General features: G+C 41.6%; 1 protein-coding gene across 2 annotated transcripts in view; it reads right to left on the reverse strand.

Annotated features, from left to right (window-relative positions):
• mad1l1 (mitotic arrest deficient 1 like 1) overlaps positions 1 to 27,683 on the reverse strand; it is a 273,709-nt gene that overhangs the window by 224,707 nt on the left and 21,319 nt on the right. For both annotated transcript variants that reach the window (XM_080443017.1, XM_080443016.1), the window contains exons 10-11: positions 16,232 to 16,318; positions 13,779 to 13,923 (exon numbers count right to left, since the gene is read on the reverse strand). In XM_080443017.1, coding sequence (XP_080299143.1) covers positions 13,779 to 13,923; positions 16,232 to 16,318 — 232 coding nt within the window. The remainder of the gene's footprint in view (positions 1 to 13,778; positions 13,924 to 16,231; positions 16,319 to 27,683) is intronic.

The following is a 27,683-nucleotide window of genomic DNA, read 5'->3' on the forward strand; positions in this document are numbered from 1 at the left end:
CCCCCTCTGTGCTATACGTGAACGCGCCTGCTCGGGCTAATAAACTCAGAGCTCTCTCTGAAACGGCTCCGAACATGGAGAGAGTGCCAGGGGAGAGCCGGTTCATTTGTGCTGCTTTGCGAACACAAAGCCAGTGTTCTTCTTCATCCCCAAAACCGGGGTCTCGGTGGAGGAGGCCTCAAGGTGGGCTAGTGGGTCAGCTCTGGACCAAAACATGTTTTAGAGAGAGAGAGAGGATTAGAGAGAGGAGAGGATTATGACAATCTCCTTCCGGCTGGAGGCAAGCAAGGGGATGGGGGCGATGCGACTTCAAATCAATATCACCAGTATTCAGCGGTGGAAAGTAACATTTACTGAAGTACTTTACTTATAATTGTGATAATAATGTGCAAGCTTGTAGATCTGCCCTTTTTGAATCGCAGACGTAAAAATGGATAAAGTGGTTAAAATGATTGCGATGCCATGTTAACTACTTGGACCCCACTTTGAGAACCAATGCATTAGATTATTTTTTTTACTGTGCCTGATGTGATCTGAACACTGTGTTGGGAGTCATAGTAGCAATTATATTAGCTCAGAGGCTAGCGTTTGAAAACAAAATGATTAGACGAAGAGCAACTTAATCAGCTTGAAGTGTCAGCCTCTGTCACGGTTCATTAAAAAAAGAAAAAAGAAAGAAAAGCTGTCTGATTGCATCCTTCAATGAATGAATGGAGTTGGACTCATTAAAAAAAAAAAAACACTCCTTCAATTCAACTGTGCTTATTTTTGCCACTGGGAATACTTGTCACAGACCGTCAGTCAACTGCCTGCCTTGTAATTGTCCATATTGCATTGAGGTTTTCAAAAGGTCAGAGGTTCCCTAGCCTCGATCTCCAGGCTTTTATTGTTTAGTTTAGCTAAAAAATAAAAGCCTGGCCCAACCATAGCCTGTACTGGGTATGAGGAAGTGTTTCATTTCCCAACCAACCAGAGTGCAGTGGGCGTCGCTCGTAATGTTGTGTTAACGGGGCGGGGGTTGACGGACTGATCGGTGAACCAATGGGATCAGGCGCAGTCTCTCGCCGGCTCTATACCCCCGCCCCTCTATACACGAAATCAGGAGCGTTGGGGCAGACTAGAGGTTCCCAAAATCTTTCAGCTTGAGACCCAAAAGAGACATTTGGTGTCTCTCCCCGTGACCCAAACTTGCAAAACACCGGCTGGTGTCATTTTAGATTTCTTTGGCTGTTCAAAAAAAATAGCAGATCTACAAGGTCATAGCGCGGCACCGAGTGCCGCGCTATGAGCTTGTAGATCTGCTATTTTTTTAAAAATCTTGAACATTTGTCCAAATCTTTGAATATATATATATATATTTTAAAGTGAACAATTGTAAAATATTTTAGTTACAAATGTTCGCTATATTTTAATATTTAAAAAAAAAATCTCGTTTTTTTTTAAATAGCAGATCTACAAGCTCATAGCGCGGCACTCGGTGCCGCGCTATGAGCTTGTATATCTGCTATTTTTGAATAGCCAAAGAAATCGAAAATGACAGAGATGCGTCCCCGGACTGAATGGGTTTTTTCCGTAAGTCAACGCCCTACTTGATCATACTACAGCGTCACACAGACAAAAGCATCAAAAGTAGCAGATCTACAAGCTAAAAAAAAACGTGGCACAGATGCACCCGGGAGGAAGTGGACTAAGAAAGGGGAGGAGCCAAACCCGAGTTTCTGTTTTACACAAAAAAAGGAGGTCGTGCCTACCAAATGGGTTCCCAGATTGATAGAAATATAACCCAAATGGGGTCTGTGTTGGGGGAACTGTATGACCTATGAGCAATACGGCTGCCGTGTGTGTGTGTGTGTGTGTGTGTGTGTGTGTGTGTGTGTGTGTGTGTGTGTGTGTGTGTGTGTGTGTGTGTGTGTGTGTGTGTGTGTGTGTGTTACCCTTCAGATATTTATCCTCTATTAAAAGAGTAATGAAATTCACACAATTTATCTAAATACAAATCTGTGAGTTCCTCACTGATAACAACTCTCATTTTAAACACACACACACACACACACAGAGAGAGAGAGCGAGAGCACACACACACACACAGAGAGAGAGAGAGCGAGAGGACACATGAGAAACCGAATAAAGGGCAAGGAAGATAAATCTGTCATTACCCTTTTCATCATTTTATTTTACGTTTGAGTAAAAAGGGAAAAATTGCTTTTGGTCAACTCTATCTAACGCGCTTAGACAATGCCACTAGGCCTCTATTAGGAGTGTGTGTGTGTGTGTGTGTGTGTGTGTCCAAGGGACACTATGTGTGTGTGTGTGTGTGTGTGCGTGCATAGCAGTGCCCTCTAAGCAAGAGAGATGACATTGACATAATTGATTGCAATTTCAAATCCCAGCACCTTCTAATCCATCCAATTGTGGGACCGATGAGAATGTTAATTTAATTCAAACGTTCCCCTGCTCTCTTTAACAACTATCGTCCAGGCTGCCCTTGAGCAATACGTTTAACCAACGGCCCCGTTCACACACCAGCACTTCTGTGATCTAAAGCACTGGTTCTCAATCTTTTCAGGCCCCAAAATAATCATATTTGAACTGGGGACCCCCCCACTCTGACAAGCACTTGGAATTGTAGGAGTTGAGGCATTGCATTTAGTTTGACTCTGTTCCACAGATAAATAGTGGGAAAAAAGCTGATCTACAAGCTCACAACGCATATCAACGCGAGGCATTTTTATGTTTTATTTTAGAGGTATTAAAAAAGGTGCAAAATAAATGTATCCTTATAGTCTGCCTCCTCGAGAATTAAACTCTTCAAAAGTAACCAAATTAAATGTAAATCGCTTGCATATCGCCTAAGCTTTGTAGAGATGATGGCGGACCAAGTATGAACATAGAAGGCAAATTAAATATGGTTTCCAGTTCATAACCAAGTGGACCCTCATCGCAAAGACCCCCCCCTCCCCCGTTGGACGCAGAGCTCTAAAGCATCCTGTATGTTTTGAGATAAAGGGAAGCTTTTATTGCCCAATGGAATGTCGTCAGAGACTTGCTTTCTCTCTCTCTCTCTCTGCCTTGCTAGCAGATAAGAGAATTGGGACTTTTACGACATGTTGGAATGTCGTCACCAAGCACAGTGACACACTAACTGAGCACAAGACAATGAGCAAACAAGCGAATGTGAATGAACTGTGTCATGTTTTGTCACTTTAAAATATATAATTATTGTCCTGTACAAGGACTACAACAATAATATGAACTTTTGTGTTTTTAAATGTGATGCTTCTCTTGTTAACTAGGCTTCAATGCTTACCGGCTCCCTAGTTGATATAATGCGGTCATGTTTAATACCTAGACAATTCTTAATTCATTGTGATTCCAAATATCCAGTCCAATGGATTAATAGGAAATCCCCAAGGTACTTAGCAGATAAGTTTAGTTTTTCATAATAGTAAGGAAGGTTGCCACACACAGCCGCCTTCAACACGCCCCCAATGGGCCAAGAAGGAGGAAGACCCCTCCTTCCAACTATAAAGAGGACTGGTCACCCAGTTCTCTCTCTCTCTTCCACCGTGCTCTCGATGACCAGGGGGTCGACTCATCCCTGAGTCCCTTCTTTCTGCTCTCTCCGGGGTGCCAAATCCCCCCACGCCTCTCTCCTGACGACAACGCAGCAACAGAAGGTTCGACAAGAAGTCCCTTCCCCCTCTCTACCCGGGTGACACCCTGGTCTACGCTACGGCACGGACACTAGCTATCCATGCTAGCCAACGCCTCCGGTCCTCCCCAAGAGAAGAGCCACCGGCCTACGTCCATGCTCTCCAGCCAAAGCCAGATGCCCGGCTCCTAGATGACAACTGCCCTGCTTCCTCTACACGTGAGCCTTAGTGGTCACATACTGTCTCCTCAATCCGAGTTGAGTGGAGACTGAGGACGCTCTCCAGCCAAAGCCAGATGCTCCTAGATGACAACTGCCTGGACGCTAGCGAAACCTGCTAGCCACAGCCTCATGGTCTCTCCACCAGAGACCAAAGAATCATCTTCGCCCCTCCCCCAATGGACAGGCGAGCATAATGCATTTCACATGTGGGGTGGCAACTGAGTGTAGTTTTGAGGGCAGATTAGCTATTGTTGATCATTGATCTTTCTCTTTTCTGTATGACTTTAATCCCTTCTTCTCCTTTAGTATATTAAAATGTGGCCATGTGATCTGATCAGATTGTAGATCTGTTATGTTGTATATTGTTGAGATTTTAACCGGTTTCATCACCTTATGAAGTATTGATCTATTGTTCTTTTCCCCATTTCATTGGTTGTTTTATTATCCTAGGATTTATCTTAATAAACACATTATTTTGATATAAACGAAGGTCCTTTTTCCAAGTGATTTCAAAGCAAATATTTCCAATTATTCCCTAACCAGAACCCATGCATCATACTGTGTCAAAGATTCTTGCGTAGCCTTTTTCATGGTTGTGTTGAGGTGCAAATTAATCCCTTAATTTGCACAATTCCTTAATTTTTGGTGAAAATTGATATTTTGATTTTTCTGAAAATATTTTCAATATTTTCATAAATTATCATTATTATTTCCCATAATTATTACCCCATGTCCGCTACATAAAGTGGTGCCCCGTGTGAGGCACAGTCCCTGATGTCTGGTTAGAGAATAATTGGAAAATTTGGAAATCTTGGAAAAATTGCCAGAGAAAATCTTTTGTTTAAAATAGGTCTCCCTCCTGAACATCTAAATTCCTGTGGTGATAAGAGAACAAAGGGCACTTTAACCGTGCCCCTTCTCTCCACCCCCACAGATATTTAGAGAACTCATGCTGGCGTCATCTAGTGGCCAACTTGCAGAATAATCTGAAGCTCGTGAGTTAGGGGTCTTGAGGAATCATCAAGCCTGTTGGAATAGCGATCTGACAAAGAGCTAAATTTAAGTCCATGGAGTCTCCCTCCGTGTGTATACACTAGTGGCGTGAACAAATCCGTTACTAGAATAGTAATGTCAAAATATCCTACATTTGATACATTGATTAATATATCTGCATTGAATTTAGTTTGATATTGTAATTACTGGATGCCCCTCTCCATTGTGAGGAAGTTTGAAATACAGCATTCTTCACTTCCTGTAGAGTAAAAACAAAATCACTAATCCTTAGTGTAACCAATAACTACCAATAATTAAACTGCTAAAGTTGGTAGGTAGAAGTGAGACTGTCACACTTATTTTTTTTAACTGGATACAAGCAGACTTGTGCGCCAGTTGTAACTTAGTGACACATAGCGGTACACACATACCTAGCCCATCCCCTTTTGAACACCCCTTAAACAGGAACAGAAGGGGGGGGGGCGAGGAAGCCTGGTCCTTGTCTTGCATGTCATAAAACCACAGGCAGAGACAAACCGGCCAGTAGACCACCTTTGTTTTGTCCATACTATCAGTGTAGACACTTGTATGGTAAAGGCCATGTTATTTAAAGGTTAATACACTTTGAGTTTGGGTATAGTTTCTCGTTCTAACTCTATTCTAAGACTAACCTGTAGTATTGTACAAATTATTTCACCTTTTGTGAAACAAACACAATGGATCTGACAATTGCAAAGTATTTTCGGTCATAATACCGTCAGTTTTTCAACGTTTCGGTCGCCAAAGATACTTTGCAGATTGTTCACGTTTATTCTGAGGTTTTTATAAATGGATAAAATTATTTGAATAATAAAAAAAAAAAAAAAATTAATTTTTTTTTATTTTTATTTTTTTATTGAAGTTTTTTTTTGGATTAATTTTTGGAGTTTACTTCCCATAAGTGAGACTTCCCTGTCGAGTCCGACTGATTAGTCATAGAAAGAGCGAGTAACGCAACAAGATGTCTGAGCCCTCCACTCCACCCAGCTACACCGATATAATCGGGCAGTTAATAACATTGTTTACAGTGATATTGGGGTTAGTTTTAATATACGTAGATCCTTTAAAAGGGCTACGTCACGTGTTACACTCAATTGTATACACAATAAAACGTGCCTTGGAGTTTCTAACAGACAGCCTTGACCCTAAACTGCAAGACACTGTTCAATTTGACTTTGATAGAGATATGAGTCAGACTGGAGCATGTCACCTGGTTACACCTTTTAAAACAGCTAAAGGTCAAACAGACATAGAACAGACGGGGTCTCTACAAACCAACACAATGCTGAGAACCGATTTAGGCCAGCAAAATACTCAGTTAGAAGTGGCACAACACCAAATAAAACAGCAAACTGCAATGTTGGATGCAGCCTTACAGGCCACACAACAGCACACAGCTATGCTGAATGCGGCAACAGGCTACATCACCATGCTACAGAACCTTAACATAGGATTGGAGCAAGCGAAAACGCAACAAAATGGTGAGATAACCTTAGCCAAACAGCAAATTGGTCAACTGCAAGACACTGTCATTGAACTACAACTACTCATCGCAGAAAACTTCATGCAAAACAGTGTCAAGTTACAAATAGCACAAGACAGTGTCACTCAATTGCAGGATAGAACTGAGCTCCTCGAGAAGGGTGATTGGATCAGTGAGAATGACTTTGCTAAAAGGTTCCATGACCTCCAAGGCCAATCACAAGCACTCTCTGGTCAGCCTCACTATGATCATTATCCTGTGACGCAGCAGCCTCTGGTAGATAGACCACCCATTCGAGCTGAACACTATGTCCAAGGACACGCCTCAAATGGCTTGCCCGCCATGTTACCATCTTTCCAATCTTTTCAGAACATACCTCCGGCGGTCAGGCAACCTGCCCTCGAGCCATATGCCTGGGGTTATGCAGCATTGAATGCACCAGTACCCCTACCTCAAACCACGGGGGGGTGCGAGCCGGCACATCTGCTGAGTAATACCGACTTAGCCAAAGTTGCGAAATTCATCCCAAATTTCGACCCAAAGCCCGGTGAATCTAAAGACACACACATTTACTTAGATGATATAGATTATCACTTAGCAGAATGTGGTGTAAGTGACACAGATACCAAGGTTAAATTGATTTATCAAACCGCAAACCGCGAGGTAACTGGCTTTATCAGGCGACAGACAGACGAGGTCCGAGCAAATTGGCCCGTTCTGTGTCAAGCGATAATTGAAGAATTTGCTGACCACCGAGCTTTAGGAGGTCTCTTGTCCGCCGTGTCCGTCTGTCAACACGAAGGTGAAAAAGTTAATCTCTTTTATAACCGTTTGAGGATTGCATTTTTTGGTAACAAAAATGTCCCGGATATGGAGGAAAATGTGAATTTCAAGGATTTGTTCTTGAATAATTTACACCCTTCCATTAAAAAGCACATTCCTATTGGAATCAATTCTAAAAAGCGTGCAGCTGATTTACGCAATCTGGCACGGCAAGCTTTTGATAGAGAATGCAATGAACCTCAAAGGGCATCGCATAAAATTGTTGACGCCCAAATCGATAGTTGGCAGCCCAAGAGACAGGACGACCATGGTTTATACAGGGGGGACGACCACCAAGCTCCCTCCTGGAGATGTGCTCGGTCCTCCTCAAACGACCGCGGTCGCCCTCCCTCACGAGATAACTCTGGGACAAAACATGAGAACCCTGTTGAGTGTGTAAAACAGCTCCCAGCTGAGACCCCCAAACAATCACGACGGCAAAGAAAGGCACGCGCACACGCTGCCACACAAAATTCAAGCCCAGTCCGTGACAACAAGAATTGGAGAAGTCCTAATCGCGTTTAGCTCACCTTGATAAAAACCAAAACCACGGTGACTATTCTCAATGTATGTTTCAGATGACATCACTTCACAACAGTTCGTGTTTCATCTGTAACATCAGGGGGGTCCGGTATATATATATATGTCTGTTGTTTTCGGCGTTAACAGGTTGCAATGTTTATAGACATGCAGCAAAACTGCATTGACATACAAACAAATGTATAAATGCACCCCATCAAACTGGTAAAATAGTAAAGAGTCAACAGTCAAATGTGTTCATAAAAGGTAGATCAGGTTACTCAAAATAACATGGCCTCTCCCCAAGACGCTTAACAAGTTCATTTTGTGTCTCACCTAACTAACCTCCTCAGTCATTCTATGATAATGAACACTGTCTGGTTTGTGTGCTTGAATATTTTACTAACCCTAGGTGGATTAAAAGCATGCTACTAACAAAGTGCACTGTAACTCCACCCACATTTAGTGTGATTTCCCCTCTTTATCCTACCAAAAGTGTATTACACTGATAGTGATGTATGATGGTTGCTACAAGAACCCAGTTAACAGGAACTGGACCAACTAAGACTTGTAGTGTTGTTCAGTCAATTCAGCTATATAGAAATTATTGTCTCTGCACACAGGATGTGACTAAGGGGAGGAGCAAGACACTTGTTATATAGGTTCTCAAATCTGCAGCAACTTCTTAACCTTAGCTAAAAACCATACAAACTTTAACCTGTACCTGTACCGCCACATTTCCACTCACCCCATCGTGAGCAGTACACTTAGGCCCATTTCACTATAGGTAACCCAAAGCCTACCTGTGAAGACAAAACTACATATAATCGTTGTGTGCATGTTTAGGAGTTTTTCCCTTTTTGTTCTCTGATTTATAATGTTTTCTTAGGTGTTTGTGATTATCCTAAAAGCCCTCTCAGAAAATAGGAGTCAGACAGTGACTGCCAATGCCTAATAGGTAATTTTCTTTCAAACAGTCGGATCCAGTGTCACTAGATCAGCTTAATGAAAGAGTTGCCATTGACATGTGAATGCAGATGCTATGATTTCTATGTTCCTGTTGTCCTCTCACATTTTCTTTTGTGTTATCAAAGGTCGTGACGTCAACGTTCCGTTTCGTCTGACATTGATAACTAGGGGAGGTCTGTAGAGATGATGGCGGACCAAGTATGAACATAGAAGGCAAATTAAATATGGTTTCCAGTTCATAACCAAGTGGACCCTCATCGCAAAGACCCCCCCCTCCCCCGTTGGACGCAGAGCTCTAAAGCATCCTGTATGTTTTGAGATAAAGGGAAGCTTTTATTGCCCAATGGAATGTCGTCAGAGACTTGCTTTCTCTCTCTCTCTCTCTGCCTTGCTAGCAGATAAGAGAATTGGGACTTTTACGACATGTTGGAATGTCGTCACCAAGCACAGTGACACACTAACTGAGCACAAGACAATGAGCAAACAAGCGAATGTGAATGAACTGTGTCATGTTTTGTCACTTTAAAATATATAATTATTGTCCTGTACAAGGACTACAACAATAATATGAACTTTTGTGTTTTTAAATGTGATGCTTCTCTTGTTAACTAGGCTTCAATGCTTACCGGCTCCCTAGTTGATATAATGCGGTCATGTTTAATACCTAGACAATTCTTAATTCATTGTGATTCCAAATATCCAGTCCAATGGATTAATAGGAAATCCCCAAGGTACTTAGCAGATAAGTTTAGTTTTTCATAATAGTAAGGAAGGTTGCCACACACAGCCGCCTTCAACACGCCCCCAATGGGCCAAGAAGGAGGAAGACCCCTCCTTCCAACTATAAAGAGGACTGGTCACCCAGTTCTCTCTCTCTCTTCCACCGTGCTCTCGATGACCAGGGGGTCGACTCATCCCTGAGTCCCTTCTTTCTGCTCTCTCCGGGGTGCCAAATCCCCCCACGCCTCTCTCCTGACGACAACGCAGCAACAGAAGGTTCGACAAGAAGTCCCTTCCCCCTCTCTACCCGGGTGACACCCTGGTCTACGCTACGGCACGGACACTAGCTATCCATGCTAGCCAACGCCTCCGGTCCTCCCCAAGAGAAGAGCCACCGGCCTACGTCCATGCTCTCCAGCCAAAGCCAGATGCCCGGCTCCTAGATGACAACTGCCCTGCTTCCTCTACACGTGAGCCTTAGTGGTCACATACTGTCTCCTCAATCCGAGTTGAGTGGAGACTGAGGACGCTCTCCAGCCAAAGCCAGATGCTCCTAGATGACAACTGCCTGGACGCTAGCGAAACCTGCTAGCCACAGCCTCATGGTCTCTCCACCAGAGACCAAAGAATCATCTTCGCCCCTCCCCCAATGGACAGGCGAGCATAATGCATTTCACATGTGGGGTGGCAACTGAGTGTAGTTTTGAGGGCAGATTAGCTATTGTTGATCATTGATCTTTCTCTTTTCTGTATGACTTTAATCCCTTCTTCTCCTTTAGTATATTAAAATGTGGCCATGTGATCTGATCAGATTGTAGATCTGTTATGTTGTATATTGTTGAGATTTTAACCGGTTTCATCACCTTATGAAGTATTGATCTATTGTTCTTTTCCCCATTTCATTGGTTGTTTTATTATCCTAGGATTTATCTTAATAAACACATTATTTTGATATAAACGAAGGTCCTTTTTCCAAGTGATTTCAAAGCAAATATTTCCAATTATTCCCTAACCAGAACCCATGCATCATACTGTGTCAAAGATTCTTGCGTAGCCTTTTTCATGGTTGTGTTGAGGTGCAAATTAATCCCTTAATTTGCACAATTCCTTAATTTTTGGTGAAAATTGATATTTTGATTTTTCTGAAAATATTTTCAATATTTTCATAAATTATCATTATTATTTCCCATAATTATTACCCCATGTCCGCTACAGCTTAAAGGAGAATTTTGGACTAAGGTTTTCTTACCTTTTCTATGACGTTATGATATCTTAGGATGAATGGTACAGTAGAAAAATGTCATAACTCTAGACGCTAGACGAGATTGAAATCTCGAGATTTTGATCTTGTCTAGCGAGACTTATTTTTTTTTACAGTGTTCTGTCACTATGAACGTCAGATCTCACCAAAAAAAAAAATAAGCTATTAAAATACGTGATCTAGCGCAAGGCCTATTGGCGCACGTTTTAAGCTGTGGCGGACCCGGGATGGAGTGAAGACATTTTTCTACTGTACCATTCATCCTAAGATATCATAACGTCATAGAAAAGGTAAGAAAAACGTAGTCCAAAATTCTCCTTTAATGCACCTTCCATTGGAGAGGAGCGACCGCCGCTGTGGCAGAGGGGATCGATGGAGCCAACGAAAAGCAGGCGCGGCAAAGTTGAGAAAAGCTCAACTTCACAGGTCATTACGCTAATGGTTCTCAAACTTTTTCCAAGTCAAGGACCCCCAAATGGATATAAGGTTTTGTGCCAGGCAACCCCCCCCCCCACCCCAGAAGAGAAGACTTGTGTTTTCCAAACATTTGATATTTTTTGCAAAAAACTTTCAAGCTCACATCGAGTCACTTCGCGCAGAGATCTTGTACATCTGATATTTTTTGAATAGCCAACGTATAAATGGATAAAGTGGCAAAAACGATTGCGATGCTGTATAAGAGTAAATAGTGTCTAACCTCCCCCCTCCCTCTTTTATTTTCATTTTCATTTTATTGTATTGTATCTTTTTCTTTTCTTTTGTGTGTCGCGTCCATTTTGAATGAATGTTGTGTTTTTGTTGTATCGGTTGTCTGAAAAATAGAGACAAAGTTTAAAAAAGTTATTATCATGCTACATTCATTATTTTTGCTGGGGACCCCCTGGAACCCCTTAGAAGCACGGTATGCTTCTTCTAAAGGCTTCTACCGGTTCTACCGAGTGAAATTGCAATAAATGATCACAATGTCACCTCTCGTAACCGATAAGAGGATAGATCTACAAAAGACTGTAGATTTGCTATTTTCACTACTAACTGTCCGCGAATCTTAATCTGAGGCAAAAGCTTGAAATAAAAGTAATATTGATTTTAAGTCAAATGGACCTAGCCCCCAAACCACTGTTAGGGAACCACTGCAACAGTGGACCTGTGAGGCAGAGAGAGAGAGAGAGAGAGAGAGTGCAAAACCTCAGCAGTCAGCAAAGCGGCCCGCTCGCCTCCCCTCTTTGTGATGAATGAAGGCGGGTGAATGGAATTGATGAGCGTTCAGCAACACCCGGTCCGTTTCGGCAACGCTGCTGCGGCCCGAGCTTTAGTCAAACAATGTGTTGGCGCTTTGAATGACGGACAAATATTACTCACATCCCTGAAGCTGAACGCTGAGCATCAATCTCGTGGCGTGCGGGCGAGGCGCGCACACGCAAAAAACCTGCCTGTCAGGCGATGGGATCTGCCAACAGGATCTTGGGGCCAAGCACTCCACCCCCCCCCCCCCCCCACCCACACACACCACCCTCCCCTCCTCAAGCCCGTATAATGTGCTTTTAGCCCTTCTTAGATCTATGATGATGGTGTGTGTGTCTGTGTGTGTGTGTGTGTGTCTCAATGTGTAAGCACATGCATGTGCTTGTGTGTGTGCAAAATTGTGTGGGCGAATGTGTCAATGTGTAAGCACATGCGCGTGTGTGTGTGTGTGTGTGTGTGTGTGTGTGTATGCAGTATCACATGTGTGTGTATGCGTACGTACGTGCGCGCAATCGTGCATGTGTAAGCGCATGTGCCTGCGTGCGTGCATGTATAAGCTCATACGTGTGTGTGTGTGAGTGTGAGTGTGTGTGTTTAAGCGCACGCGGATGTGATTTGTGTAGTGGTGGAATGAGCATGTTGACCTGGGGAATTACACGCCAGGATAGGAAAAAGAGAAATCGATAACAGAGCGGGCCTCGTCAGGAACCACTCAGGGAGGAGGGAGGAGAAGAGACACAATGCTACGCCTTGATGTCATGTGACCATCTGCCACTCCACTGGGGGGGGGGGGGGGGGGGAGGGAGAGAGATAGAGAGATAGAGAGACAGAGAGACAGACAGACAGACAGACAGACAGACAGACAGACAGACAGACAGACAGACAGACAGACACAGACAGACAGAGAGAGAATGAAAGACACAGACAGACAGACAGACAGACAGACAGACAGAGAGAGAGAAAGACACAGACAGAAAGACAGACAGACAGACAGACAGACAGACAGACAGACAGACAGACAGACAGACAGACAGACAGACAGACAGACAGACAGACAGACAGACAGAGACAGAGAGAAAGAGAGAGAGAGAGACAGACAGACAGAGAGAAAGAGAGAGAGAGAACTGAAGTCTGACATCACTGCAGCTAGAGGGCACTATGGCCCTGGGTCACAGCATTATTTTTTTGTATAAACAAACCACCCCAATGTACACCGTGTATACATTCTAAAAGGAACACAACAGGTACTCTCTGTCTCTCTCTCTCTGTAGTCCAACTGTATTGTAGCGGACCCGGTAATGTGTTGTGCCGATTGGGAATTCATTTGGACCAGTGGTTGTCCAGATCCGGAAATTCAAATCTCTCTGTGTCGGTCTGTCTGTCTAGTAACTAAAGTTTTCAAATAATTGTAGTGGAGTAAAAGTACAATATTTGCCTCTGAGATGTAGTGGAGTAGAAGTAAAAGTACTGAAAATTGGAAATTCTCCAGTAAAGTTAAAATACCTCAAAATTGTACTTAAGTAAATGTACTTTACACCACTGGAGGAGGGGCATTTGTTCCCAGCGGGCATCACACTAGTTTGGCCACGACTATTTGGGGGTCCTTGGCATGGAAAAGTTTGGACCCCCCTGAGCTAACTGAGCGTTTCTCTGGTAGTTTATGTTGTTCACAAACAGGTTGTAAAGCTCAGGGCAGCGGGGGGGTTGATTAGAGCCTGACACTGTCTATAACTGGGGTTAGAGTTCAAGATAAGAGTTGAAGGTTATGGAACAATGCAGTCAATGGAAATCTCACAAAATAGAGTGTGTCGAGAGAGTGTGTGCGTGTGTGCGTGTGTGCATGTGTTGCGTCCTACCTTGGTGAGCAGCAGAGTTCTCTTCTGCAGTCGACGCACCATCGCGTCCTGCGACTCTCTCTTGTTCTGCTCCTCCCGGGCCTTGGCCCGCTGCCGCGACAGCTCCCCCTGGAGGTCTGACTGACCGCGCTCCACAGCCCGCACACTGACGCACAAGCACACAGACAAAGTCATGAAGTGAATGGAATGGGTGTGCCTTGATTGATTGAATATTTAATTAATAAAGTATGTCCAGGTGTGTTAAGGTCAGCCATTCTTTTAGGTTAGTTTTGAGTTTGGGTAGGGACTAGGGAGTCCAGATCTTTGGTAGGTAGGGGTAGGTAGGGTATTCCACGTTTTGGTGGCAGCTTAGTAGATGGGTTAGAAACATGGCTGCATCTATGTATTTTCTTAGTGATAATTCTATCTTTAATATATAATTTATATAAACATTTCTATATCAAATCATCAATGTACCACTTAATAGTTTTGTTAAACTTTGTCGCACAACGGTGTCATGCTAAAATGTTTAACAATTGTTTAAATGTTTTAACATAATGAAGCCTAAAAAACAAACAGAGATTAAAATTGTATTCATATGTTCCATTGCTCAACGCCAAAAACACAATTAAAATAGTTAATTGCAATTATTTGATTGACAATTAAATGTCAACTTAAATTTGTAATCGTGACAGCCACACACACACACACACCCACACACACACACCTCTGATATTTCTTAATGAGCTCAGTACACTCATCAGGAGGAAGAAGGGAAGCTTGTTAGCTAATGAAAGCAGCAGTCTTCTCGTCCGTGCTGAACTGCAGTGTGTGGACACGCTCAAAGTGCACGCGCACGACATGACCCCACACACACACATGTCTGTAAACAGCACCGACCGTAATTAGCACTCTCTCTGCGAGTGTCTCGCTCTCTCTCTCCATATGTCGTTCTCTCTCTCAGCATTTCACTTTCTCTCCAGCACTTTATGTCTCACAAGCGCACACACACACACACACACACACACAGTCTCTTGCTCTGACACACACACACACGTACATCCACACACTTTACTGTCAGAGGGCAATCAGAATCCGGACCGGTTTAATTAACTTTGTGACAATTAAGGAGTTCTCAGTGATATGCTCTGCTAGATACAGGGAGGGGATGAGAGAGTGTATGGGTGTGTGTGTGTGTGTGTGAGAGTGTGTATGTGTATGTGTGTGTGTGTGTGTGTGTGTGTGTGTGTGTGTGTGTGTGTGTGTGTGTGTGTGTGTGTGTGTGTGTGTGTGTGTGTGTGTATTAATATATTTGTGAGAACCAAATGTCCCCACAAGTATAGTAGACTATGAGATATAGACGTTGTGATGTCCTGGTCCTCACAAGAATAGTTTTTTAGAGATACGTTTACAATTAGTAAAAGAATCAGGTTGGGATTAGGGTTAGGATCAGGCATTTAGAGGCTAGTTTTAGGGGTTAGGGTTAGAATTATGCCTGATTTATACGCTGGTGTAATGCACCGGAAAATAGCCGATCTACAAGCTCACCACGGGTCGTAGTGCGACGCGCTGTGAGCTTGTAGATCGGCTATTTTTCGGCTTATGGTAAAAAACGCTAGCCTGGTAAACCCTCCCTCCGGAAATCTCATTTCCATTTGATTTCAGGAGTGAGTCTGGCCTGATCCGCCTGTCTGCAATATTGGCTGTGCTGGAGTTGGGCGGGAGTAATACCGTTGACTGACAACCCCTTCAGCCAATGATAATTTTTCCCCTTCAGCCAATCAGCAGTTCACCAGTCTTAATGTGACGCAAGGGGACTTTTGAGACGATCCATGCCCAAAATGGGTTGCCTTATTCGGTTACATGGGTGTCACTGCCCGCCCCTACCGGTTCTCTACATTTTTATTTTTAAATAGGCTTTGTCATGATTAATTGACCACATATATGAAGTTAAACAACTAAATTCTATCCAAACGATATCTTATAAGTAAATTCCGTGCCTCAAAATAGAAGTTAGAGAGCTTTTTGAAGTAAAAAAATTGCGGAGAAAATAGCGCACAAGAAAAAGATGGCTGCCGTTCGTGTTTTGGGCTCACTCGAACTCGCCACCTGATTGGCCAACGTAAGCTGTCAATCACAGAACAATGAGCGACGACGCTGATAAGCGCGGCCGTTTGGCATACACAGCCAATATTGCAGAGAGGCGGTTCATGCCAGACTCACTCCAGGAATCAAATAGAAATGAGATTTCCGGAGGGAGGGTTTACCAGGCTAAAAAAACGCCCCAAACATTGTAAAAATGGCGTTCATAAAATCGACGTACTAAAATGTTGATGTATAGTAATACAAACCTGTGTGTGTGTGTGTGTGTGTGTGTGTGTGTGTGTGTGTGTGTGTGTGTGTGTGTGTGTGTGTGTGTGTGTGTGTGTGTGTGTGTGTGTGTGTGTGTGTGTGTGTGTGTGTGTGTGTCATACCGGCTGGTGAGTGTGTAGTTTTGCTCTTTCAGAGCGATTTCTCTCTGTTGGATCTGAATCACCTCCCTGGAAAGATCCTCTGGTTTCCTACAGACACATACATCACAATACAGTTAGCACACAGTGCCACACACACGTTTCAATGACTATAGAGTGTGAGGACATTAAGGCTTTTTGACGGCTTCGGAAAATAGCCGAAAAATAGCATAACAGGTGATGAGCTTGTAGATCTTCTACTTTCCGGGGCGTGACACTATTAGGCCTGCTACAATTATTACATAATCGCCTATTCGCAATTATATGAGATAATCACAATATTATTTGCATAATTGTCATAATTCCATGTAAAAAAACAACATATATTTGCATTAAAAAAACAAAAATAGTGGAAATAGCAGATCTACAAGATCTACAGTATTTGCCAATCTTCTTGTATATTGGCTATTTCCACTATCAAGTCATTAAATATGTGCTATTTGTCATAGCTGTCCTGTGCACCTTTTGTTTACAAAGTCTAAAAGCATGTAATTCGTATTCATAATGTTCCAATAATGTTCAACGACAGAAACAATTAATTTGCAATTATTTGAGCAACAATGAATTGTCAAGTAAAACGTCATAACCGTGACAGCCCTATAGCACTGGTGTGCCACTGTAAGTATACATCGTAATAAATCCATTCCCAACAGCTGAACCTAACCTGTAAATGTCTAAGCCTAAGACCAAACCTTAACCTTTTCCAAATTGTAAGCCTAACTCTAAAGCATCGGTTCTCAAAGTGGGGTTCGGGGACCCCCAGGGGTCCTTGGAAGGGTACCAGGGGGTCCCCAGCCAAATTAGTTAATATAGTGTCACGATCATTTGAACCACTTTAACCATATTTTATAGTTTGGCTCTTCAAAAATAGCAGATCTACAAGCTCATAGCACGGCATTGTATTTCTGCAATTTTTCGTGAAAAAAATCTTTGAATATATATATATTTTTGTAACTCAAATCTTTGCTGGGGGTCCCTGGAACAAAACATTTTGAGATGGGGGGGTCCACAGCCAAATGCATATCATTTTGGGGGTCCTTGACATGAAAACCTTTGAGAACCACTGCTCTAAAACGCCTTTCTAAACCATAATAAAAACCAAACATTTCTCTTGTGTGAGGACCAGGAAAATTATTTTCCTCAAAATGCCAACTATACTTTTGGGGGACATTCAGCTTCTCACAAGAAGCAGTAATAAAAAACACACATGCAGACATTTTAAAAAATAAATAAAACGGAACAAAATCAATACGGCTTTGAGAGCCGGAGCAGAGAGAAAGCAAGGAGCAGAAAACAGTTGTATTTGTGTGGGTTTAGGCGGTCAGAGGGGGGGAGCTGGGGAACGAGACTCCAGGAGAGAAGCGAGGGCACGCGATGAGAGGAGCGTGGTGGGATAAACACAGCTCATAGCTCTGACAAACACACCTCCCTCTGCAGGGCGCAGTGGTGGAAAAAGTACTCAAATTTTTTACTTAAGTAAAAGTACCAATACTGCAATATAAAACTACTCTGTTACAAGTAAAAGTCCAGAATTCAAAATTTACTTGAGTAAAAGTACAAAGGTATTGGCATCAAAATGTACTTAAAGTATCAAAAGTAAAAGTACTAAATATTTGAAAATAGCAGATCTACAAGCTCACAACGCGTCGAGATGTTGTGAGCTTGTAGATCGGCTATTTTCAAATAGGTATAAAATAGGGCTAAATTGGTAAATTTATGTTTTATAATGTAATAATTTATATCTTAAAAGTAACTAAAGTTTTCAAATAATTGTAGTGGAGTAAAAGTACAATATTTGCCTCTGAGATGTAGTGGAGTAGGAGTAAAAGTATTGGAAATTGGAAATACTCAAGTAAAGTACAAATACCTCAAAATTGTACTTAAGTACAGTACTTGAGTAAATGTACTTAGTTACTTTACACCACTGCGCAGGGGGGACGGACGGACGGACGGACCACCACATTTGGCATGTCCACACACACTGCAGTCGATTCAGAACACTGCTGCTCTGAGTCCTTACTAACCCATTAAGACCGGGAACACATCCGTGTCATTTTTAGATTTCTTTGGCTATTCAAAAAAAATAGCAGATATATACAAGCTGCATAGCATGGCACCAAATGCCGCGCTCTATGAGCTTGTAGATCTGCTATTTTTGGGGGAAAATTGTGACAAATGTGCGCAAATCTTTGAATATATGCTTTTTAAAGCGAACATTTGAAACTCAAATATTTGCGTCTGGGAGGTCCCTGGAACAAAATATCTTACAAATGTTCGCTTTAAAAATATATATATTCAAATGTTCATGATTTTTTTAAATGTTCAGAACCCAAGATATCATGATTTGAAAATGTTCTGCTCCATTCACTTCTTGTTTAACTTCTTACTGAAAAAGGCTGTATCTCGGCTCCTAAGCACTTTTTTTTTTACAATTAATTTTCGGCTCTGGCCAAACTGCCAGAAATAAGTCAGGCACTGAATGAGTTAATGGACTAATACCAAGAGTCAAGAGAGTGGAGCGTATAACTGCAGTTCTTAAACCCTTTTTACACATGGGCTCCCTGGGTGTCAAAATAATTGATTTCAAAATACTACCGTTGTTGGTCTACAAAGCTTTGAATGGTTTAGGGGACAAAATACATTTCTGATCGTGTGCGATACCATGAACCATGGTTTGCTTTCTGTCAATAAAAACCAAAAATAAACGTGGGGAAGCAGTGTTTAGTTTCTATGCACCACATATCTGGAACAAGCTCCCAGAAAGCTGCCACTCTTATTTCTTTTAAAACACAACCAAAGACCTTTCTGTTTACTGCTGCCTTTGATCGAGCTATTTTTCTTTTTTTTCCCTTTCTCTTCTGCACTGTAACTGTAATTTCTACTTCCTTAGTTTTATGCATCCTAATGTCATTGTATGATTGTGTTTCCTTTGCTTGATGTTCTGGGTAAAGCAATTTGGAGAGTCCTAGACGAATTGTTCCCCAAGGGGTCCCCAAATTATTTTGGGGGTCCCCAGATGATTAGCTTAATGTGCAACATTGTTTTCTCACTCAACAGTAAACAAACCAACATACCGTAGAAGTGTATACAGAGTGTCAGCATATTTCTGAAGTTGCAATTTAATTTCTTTTAACACCTTTTTGAAACCAAATTGGCCAAATTGTCAAATATTACACAAGACAGGGGCAACCATTGTGAAAATTCTCGCATTGCGAGGCGTTGTGAGCTTGTAGTTCGGCTATTTTCACAATATGTATCTGTGGACCAGAGTCAAACTAAATGTAATGCCTACAATTCCAAGTGCTTCAGGTCCCCGGCTCAAATATGATTTTTCTAAAAAAAAATCTAGTCAAAATATGTTTTGATAGATCTGATATTTGACTATTCAATGTTGTATTTATTCTTTACGGCACATCGGTTGTATAATTGTCGATACCAACGTCGGCTTGTCACAATTATTACATAATCGCCTAGCTGCAATTATTTGAGATAGTCACAATTATTTTTGTCATAATCGTTTCCATGCTGAAAAAAAAAACAATTTTCAACAATTTTCACTTTGTAACGCATTGTATGCTTGTTGATCAGCTATTTAATCTATTTTTACTTTTTTTCCCCAACTATAAAATTACAAAAAAATCGTCATTGTTAAGTTATTTGTCATATCTGCCCTGAGCAATCTTTTATTACGAAGTCTATAAGGTTAACAGAAATGTAACTTGTATTCATATGTTCCAAAGTCAAAAGCACAATTAAATCGCTAATCGCAATTATTTGCGTGACATTTAATCGTGTCGTAATCGTGACAGCCCTAGTCATCGGAACAGTGAAATACTGTCTGATCAGTATGCCTCATAAAGCCAGACACATATTGTCTGATCAGTATGCCTCATACAGCCAGTAAAATACTGTCTGATCAGTATGCCTCATACAGCCAGTAAAATACTGTCTGATCAGTATGCCTCATACAGCCAGACACATGCCAACGGGGAAGCCCCGGCTCACAAGCGTAAGGGACGTTCAAGTCGATACGGGCATGAACAGACATTGAGTGGCGAGCTGGGATGTCAATGTGACGCCTGAACGCTCAGTCCAATCAGTAGCGGTGACCACACGGTCCAAAGAGAGAAAAAAGACAGCAACTCCAATTTGTTCCCGAGGAGAAACGGTCATTATCTCTCCAACCTTTTTGATTTCCAGTAACGTATTGATGGCTTACGGCTTAACACGTTAACTCATTCACTGCCAAGGATGATTTTGAAGACAAGCTCACAATGCGTCACGATACGACGCATTGTGAGCTTGTAGATCTGCTATTTTCAAATTGCCGAAATGTATGTAGGGCTGAAGTGGTTACTGTATGTTTTGTAATAATAATCAAAATCTACAAAGTAACTAGTAACTAAAGATTTCAAATAATTGTAGTGGAGTAAAAGTACAATATTTGCCTCCGAGATGTAGTGGAGTAGAAGTAAAAGTACTGAAAATTGGAAATACTCCAGTAAAGTAAAAATACCTCAAAACTGTACTTAAGTATAGTACTTGAGTAAATGTACTTAGTTGCTTTACACCACTGCCCTAAACCATTCAAATCAGAAACAACTTTATTGTCACATCACAGGTTTACAGGTGTAAAACAGTGGATGAAATGCGTTTTTGTGCATGCTCCATCGTTTTTGTCAATTCCATAAGAGAAAGGGAAGAAGAAGACCAAAAGTAGTATTTTAAAATCAATTATTTTGACACACAGGGAGCAAGTGTAAGGATTTAAGAACTGGAGAGATATGCTCCACTTTTCTTGGCTATAGGGCAGAGGTGGGATGGAGCGTTTTAAACCGTGAAAACACATGTGAGACAGTAGGCGATTGGTATTATTAGTGAGCCCTGGCAGTCAGCACCCCGCCGTAAATGGAAGAATGCAGCGAAAGAGGCGAGTAAAAAGGAAGATGAACATGACTCACTGGCAGACACTGAAGCAGCAGGTGGAGTCCGACTATGAGGCCAGGAAGATAGTATAGTATCGTATATCTTCTTACAATAAATGCAAGGAATCTCTGTATGTATGTAAGTACGTACGTAGCCTGGAAACCAGACGAATCTGACAGCAAAAAAGAAATGTCCCCTCGGCAGATTTGGTCTGGCCCCGCTCGGTTGCGATTGGATTTCCCTTCCCCCTAAGTTGTGGGGCACCAATCAGGGCCCAGTATGCAAATGCAGGTTTATCACCAGGGGCATTTTTTTTTATTTGCCCCTCGGAAATGCAGGTTCCCTACAGGGATTCCAGACTAATATCTACGCAGTGATATTAGTCTGGCCATGCCAGGCTAGCATACTCTGTTAAAAGTAAAAAGTAAAAGTCAGGTAAAAGTCCGGAAACTCAGATGTACTTACGTAAAAGTAAAAAAGTATTGGCATCAAAATGTACTTAAAGTACCCAAAGTAAAAGTACCAAAAGCAGAAAGTCCCATTTCACAAGTTTTCAAAAAAGAAATATCTTGAAAATAGCAGATCTACAAGCCCACAATGCGTCGCATCGACGCATTGTGAGCTTGTAGATCTGCTATTTTCAAAATATTTCTTTCGGTCAAAAAGTCGGTCAGAAAAGGCTCTGGCCGTGGCCCAAATGAGCCAATTGATTGCCATGGCAACCGCAGCCAAAGCTTGATTTGGCAAATTCCCCACTTCTGCCATTTGCTTAGTTATTCAGTCCACTTTTCACAGTCAGTTTGCAATCTTCAGACATTCTCCACACATTCCCCAGACGTTTACCACTGCACAAGGACTTTCCAGAACCAGAGATCTCCATATATGGGCACAAAAAGGGACATGGACAGACAGACGGTTACATCGGGTATTCTGACAACGGGTACAATGGGAGTTGCATAACAGGGTGGGGCACGCATTCTCTATTTGCATCGTTCCCGAGCAGGCCGGCGCCTGTCTAGTAGTATTGTAAATAAGTCCTATGCAAAAAAAAATCAAAATTTGTCGATCTGCGCAAGTTCACAACGCATTGTAGATCAGCTATTTTTGTAATTTGTTTGAAATTTGTATTAACTATAATGGCATGCCCAAAATAGTTAATAAAAAATAAATAAATATAGAATAGGAATACAAGTTTTTTTTTCAAATTGATTGGAAAGCTACTTTTTGACATCAGTCAAAAAACATCAGTAATCAGTGGTCTAGGGCAGAGGTCTTCAACAGGGGGTACTGCAGGGGGTCCGCAAAATTGTTGTTTGATTAAACAATATTTTTGTTTGAAAAAAAAAAAAAAAAAAAAAAACCTTCATTTGTTCCCCCCAAAATGTCAAATTGTCTTTAAACATAATATGAATCCATAGCAAACAGATAAATGGAGGCACAATGCACAATAACATGGTATGTTTATACATATTTTGTAGAGAATTTTTATTTTGCACACCTACTGGGGCAGGTGCGTATAGGAGCAGGCAATATAAAACACAATTGTATACATAAATATACAATATATGTGGTAGCCCCCCCCTACCCTATGAGGTAGGGGGTCCCTGCTCCATCTCCCCATCAGACCCCTGGTCTAGGACAGTGGTTCTCAAAGTGGGGTCCGGGGACCCCCAGGGGTCCTTGGGGGTCCCCAGCTAAATTAGTTAACATAGCATCACAATCATTTTAACCACTTTATCCATTTATATGTTGGCTAATCAAATCGAGGAGATCTAGCGCGTCACTTCGTGCTGCGCTGTGAGCTTGTACATTTGCTATTTTTGAAAAATATAATGTGTGAATTTTGAATAATTTAGATTTTTTTTTTAACAAATCTCTTCTGAGGGTCCCTGACACAAAACCTTTTCAGATGGGGGTCCACGGTCAAATACAGATCAATGTGGGGGTCCTTCCATAAAAAGTTTTGAGAACCAGTGGTCTAGGACTCTCCAAAATGGGGATCGGACCCAAATATGTGGCATCAGTCGGGCTCTACCAGGAAGGTATACTGTACGCTACAGTACGGCAGTGTATATCAACCCTGGCAAACGTCCCAATTTTGGGCCGGGGCTACTGCTGAGGTGTGCCGCGCCGTTTGAAGAAGGTTTGAAAAAATATAATTTTGAAAAAAAAAAAAAAAAAAAAAAAAAAAAAACTTTTTTTTACATTAATAATAATCAGGCATGCAAACAGCCCCGAGGTGAAAAGGGTGACAACATGCTGTTTTTTTTCGGGTCAGGTGTCACACTATTGCCCTATTTGGATTCAAAACGGCTAGTGGAAGCTGAAAAGCTACAAGTTTGCATGTCTGACAAGCTACAAGTTTGCATCGTTTCGTGAAATTAGTGTATCGGCACACCCCTAGTGTGTGTGTATATATATATATACCGTATATATATATATATATAATTATATATATATATATACCGTATATCTAGGTGTGCCCTGGGATCTTTTGGGTATGCCAGGTGTGCCTTGGCACAAAAAAGGTTGATATACACTGCGCTACGCTATGATGGATTTGTAGCCACAGATACAAAGTTGGGGGATTTGCGCTCAGGACTGACTCACCGTGTCAGCTTCAGTAACGTATCCAGGGACCCTTGTTAATGGAAATCTATCTCCAGGGTTCCCACACATTCAACAATTGATTTTCCAAACTTTTCCATAGCATTTTACCCCATGTCCAGACTCCAGACCTATAGCAATCATACGGTGCAATAATGAGTCTCTTACTCCATGTGCTATCAATGCCTCCCAAGACAAACTCGAGCCAACAGATCTACAAGCTAACAACGTATCACGGTGCAACGTGTTGTTAGCTTGTAGATCGATTATTTTCGTCGCAAGTCGTCCTATATACATTAGTCCGCGCTCACGCAGCTCGTGCGGCACGGCACTGAATTCTTTTTTTTAATAACTTTTATTATTATTGAGCATCATATTTGCATTACAGTCGGTGCATAACATGAGCAGAGAGAGAAAAAATATATATGTATTTTTTAAGTAAACAAGAGAAAAGTGTAAAAAAGACCATGTACATTGTAAATCACTTTTGGCATTTTTTTTTTTTTTTTGTCTCTCTGTCATTCCTCCCTTTGTACAGTAAATTTTCTTTTTTTTATACATTGGTTTGGTGCCTTTTTTCTTTCTTTTTCTTTTCCCCTTCCCACCCTTCCCAAGGTCTGTCCACCCGTAGGCACAGAATAGTAATAGCACTGTACTAGTATGCGGCACTGCATTCTAACACCATGTTACATATTTCACATAATGTTAGACACAAACAATGTATATCCAAACATTTTCCAAAACATTTGGTTAATTCCAAACCTTTTCCAGGCCAGGAAAACAGTTTTACAAAAATATTTCCAGGAATTTCATGAGCGTGGGAACCCAGTATCTCATGAACGACTGTGGGGTTTGAAGTTAAGTGATGGCAGACAGCTATACGACAGCACACATCTGTATACTCCGGTGGAAGAAGGGACTGAGAGCCTCTCACTGCTGAGAGCGTCTGTGGAGGAGGTATAGTGACTCACTGGATGGCACAATATCCTGGAAACCTTGTATGTCCAGAACCATTGCTTTTTTATCATCATTCTAAAATAGTGAAATTAGCCGATCTACAAGCTCACAACGCGTCGCAGTTGTGAGCTTGTAGATCTGCTATTTTCACTACTTTGGTGCGACAGTCTTGTATGACGAAGCAGGGCGTTAATTCACGTAAAAAGTAGACATTTTGAGATACAAGGTTTCTGCCCGACAACAATGACATACCGTGCATCCTACTGGAGGTGACCTTACGTGGGCCTACAGGAACTGGAACAGCTGTGACTGATAACCCTAATAGCTCTGCTCTCACCCACCTCTTTTTTTCCACTTTCTTCTAACAAATAAAACATGGTTTCATTCTATACAGGCTATTGACAGAACCACAGAGTATTACATGTGTAGCAATCTGGGAACCCATCGCCAAATAAAAAAGGAAAAACAGCGCCCTCTGCTGTTTTTTACTCTTTCACTTGGCTCTGGGGGGCTCAACGTAGCACCCGTGCGCAAGGAAACCGGGGTTTTGGTCTGCCCTCAGCGCTCCACTTACGGTGGTGCGACTATGTTTTCATTCCCACTAACAATATTTCTACACGGAACACTAACACCACTTCTCCCAGAGAACATGGATCGTTTTGGTTATAAGCCCACTTGTTTCTATGATGAAAGAGCAAGTTAAAATGTGAATATCTTTCCGTGGTTTTGTCTGCTCCAATGACGCTATTGTTAAATGAGTTTCGGTTGTTTTTTAGTGGGAAGCGAGAGCACTGACAGTAAATCCCGCCCACTACATTTGATTGGGTAAAGCGCGGCCTGCTTCCTGATCTGAAGGCACGCCCACTTGTAGGCCAGTGCGTACACGTTATGACGAACCCCCCCCGACAGATTCAAGCGGAGAGCAGAATCTGTTCTTGAGAGATTACATGTGTAGAGCAGTGGTGGAAAAAGTACTCAAATGTTTTACTTAAGTAAAAGTATCAATACTGCAATGTAGAAGTACTCCGTTACAAGAATTCAAAATTTAATTGAGTAAAAGTACAAAAGTATTGGTATCCAAATGTACTTAGAGTAGCAAAAGTAAAAGTACTAAAATGTTTGAAAATAGCAGATCTGAGGTATTTTTACTTTACTGGAGTATTTCCAATTGGCTATACTTTTACTTCTACTCGACTACAACTCAGAGGCAAATATTGTACTTTTACTCCACTACAATTATTTGAAAACTTTATTTATGAGTTACAGATATAAATTATTACATTATAAAACATACATTAACCACTTTAGCCCTATTTTATACCTAGGTTATTTTCAAACATTTTAGCACTTTTACTTTTGGTACTTCAAGTACATTTTGATACCAATACTTTCGTACTTTTACTCAAGTAAATTTTGAAAAAAATCGGGACTTTCACTTGTAACAGTTATACTTTTACTTGAGTAAAACATTTGAGTACTTTTTTTTCCACCACTGCCGCTGAAGTCGATATCAGACTGCCGTCTAATCAAAGGCTCTCAGAGTACAGGGCTCATATCAATCTGTGTTGGCTGAGTATCGCCCTATCCATTTATTAACTCCGAGTGTGTACTTAATGCTACACGTCGATAAACGAAACCTGTACCAAATGGAACTGAATGGACCCTTAAGGATCCTATTGGTTCCATTTGTACACTCTCAGAGGGAGTCACAGACCAGTAAGGGTCCATTTGGTTCGTAAGCCATCAAATCATTTAGCTGGGGACCACCTGAAAACTACCCTTAACCCATTCAATCCGGAAACGCATCTGTGTCACTTTAGATTTCTTTGGGCTATTCAAAAACAGCAGATCTACAAGCTCATAGCGCGGCACCGAGTGCCGCGCTATGAGCTTGTAGATCTGCTATTTTTGAAGAAAAAAGGTTGTGAATATTTGTGCAAATCTTTGATTTGTTTTTTAAAGCTATTTTTTTTTACTCAACTCTTTGCTTTGAAGCAAAGATTAGAGTTAAAAATGTTAAATGTTATAAAGATTTGCAGAATAGCAGATATACAAGCTCATAGCGCGGCACTCGGTGCCGCGCTATGAGCTTGTAGATCTGCTATTTTTGAATAGCCAAAGAAATCTAAAATGACAGATGTGTTCCTTAAACACATCTTAAAGGGTTAAAAGACCCCTGGGGGTCCCTGGACCCCATGTTGAATGCAGTGGTTCTCACACTTTAAAAAAAAATGTATGTCAAGGACATGAACAGAAGAAAAGATTTATGTAAAAAAAAATCTAAATTATTCAAACTTTTTCAAAAGAAAATATCAGATGTAAAAATATCAGATGTAAAAATATCAGATGTAAAAATATCAGATGTACAAGCTGGCAGCTTGGCACAGTGTGACGTGCTGAGAGCTTGTACATCTGCTATTGTTGAATAGCCAACGTAAAAATGGATAAAGTGGCTGACATGACTGTGATGCTGTATTATTAACACATTTTGCTGGGGGCCCCACTGTAACCCCGCCCCCAAGGACCCCTGGGGGACCCCGGACCCCAGTTTGAGGACCACTGGTCTATGGGATGGGGAAACTAAATGGTGCAACACTGTGAACATCATCATACTATAAGATGCCGGTTGATACAAGAGGTAAAACTAATTAAATCCAGAAGTTTAGGAGAGACACAAAATATAAGGGAACATAAACAACCAATTAGTGCTGAAAAGACGGCGCACACACACACACACACACACACACACACACACCTCTAAAGTACTACTTTCCAGCATGTGAACTAGGTAGTATTAGCCCAATTAGCTCTGGCTTTGAGTAAAACAAATTAATTAAAAAAAAACTTTCCTCCACCTAGAGAAAACTTTGGACAGACAAATCACATTGATTTTCCCTTCAGTTCAGTGAGACACTCACCAGAAGAA

This window comes from Gymnoscopelus braueri (assembly GCF_963280865.1).
Source record: "Gymnoscopelus braueri genome assembly, chromosome: 2".
In the NCBI taxonomy this organism is placed as follows: Eukaryota; Metazoa; Chordata; class Actinopteri; order Myctophiformes; family Myctophidae; genus Gymnoscopelus; species Gymnoscopelus braueri.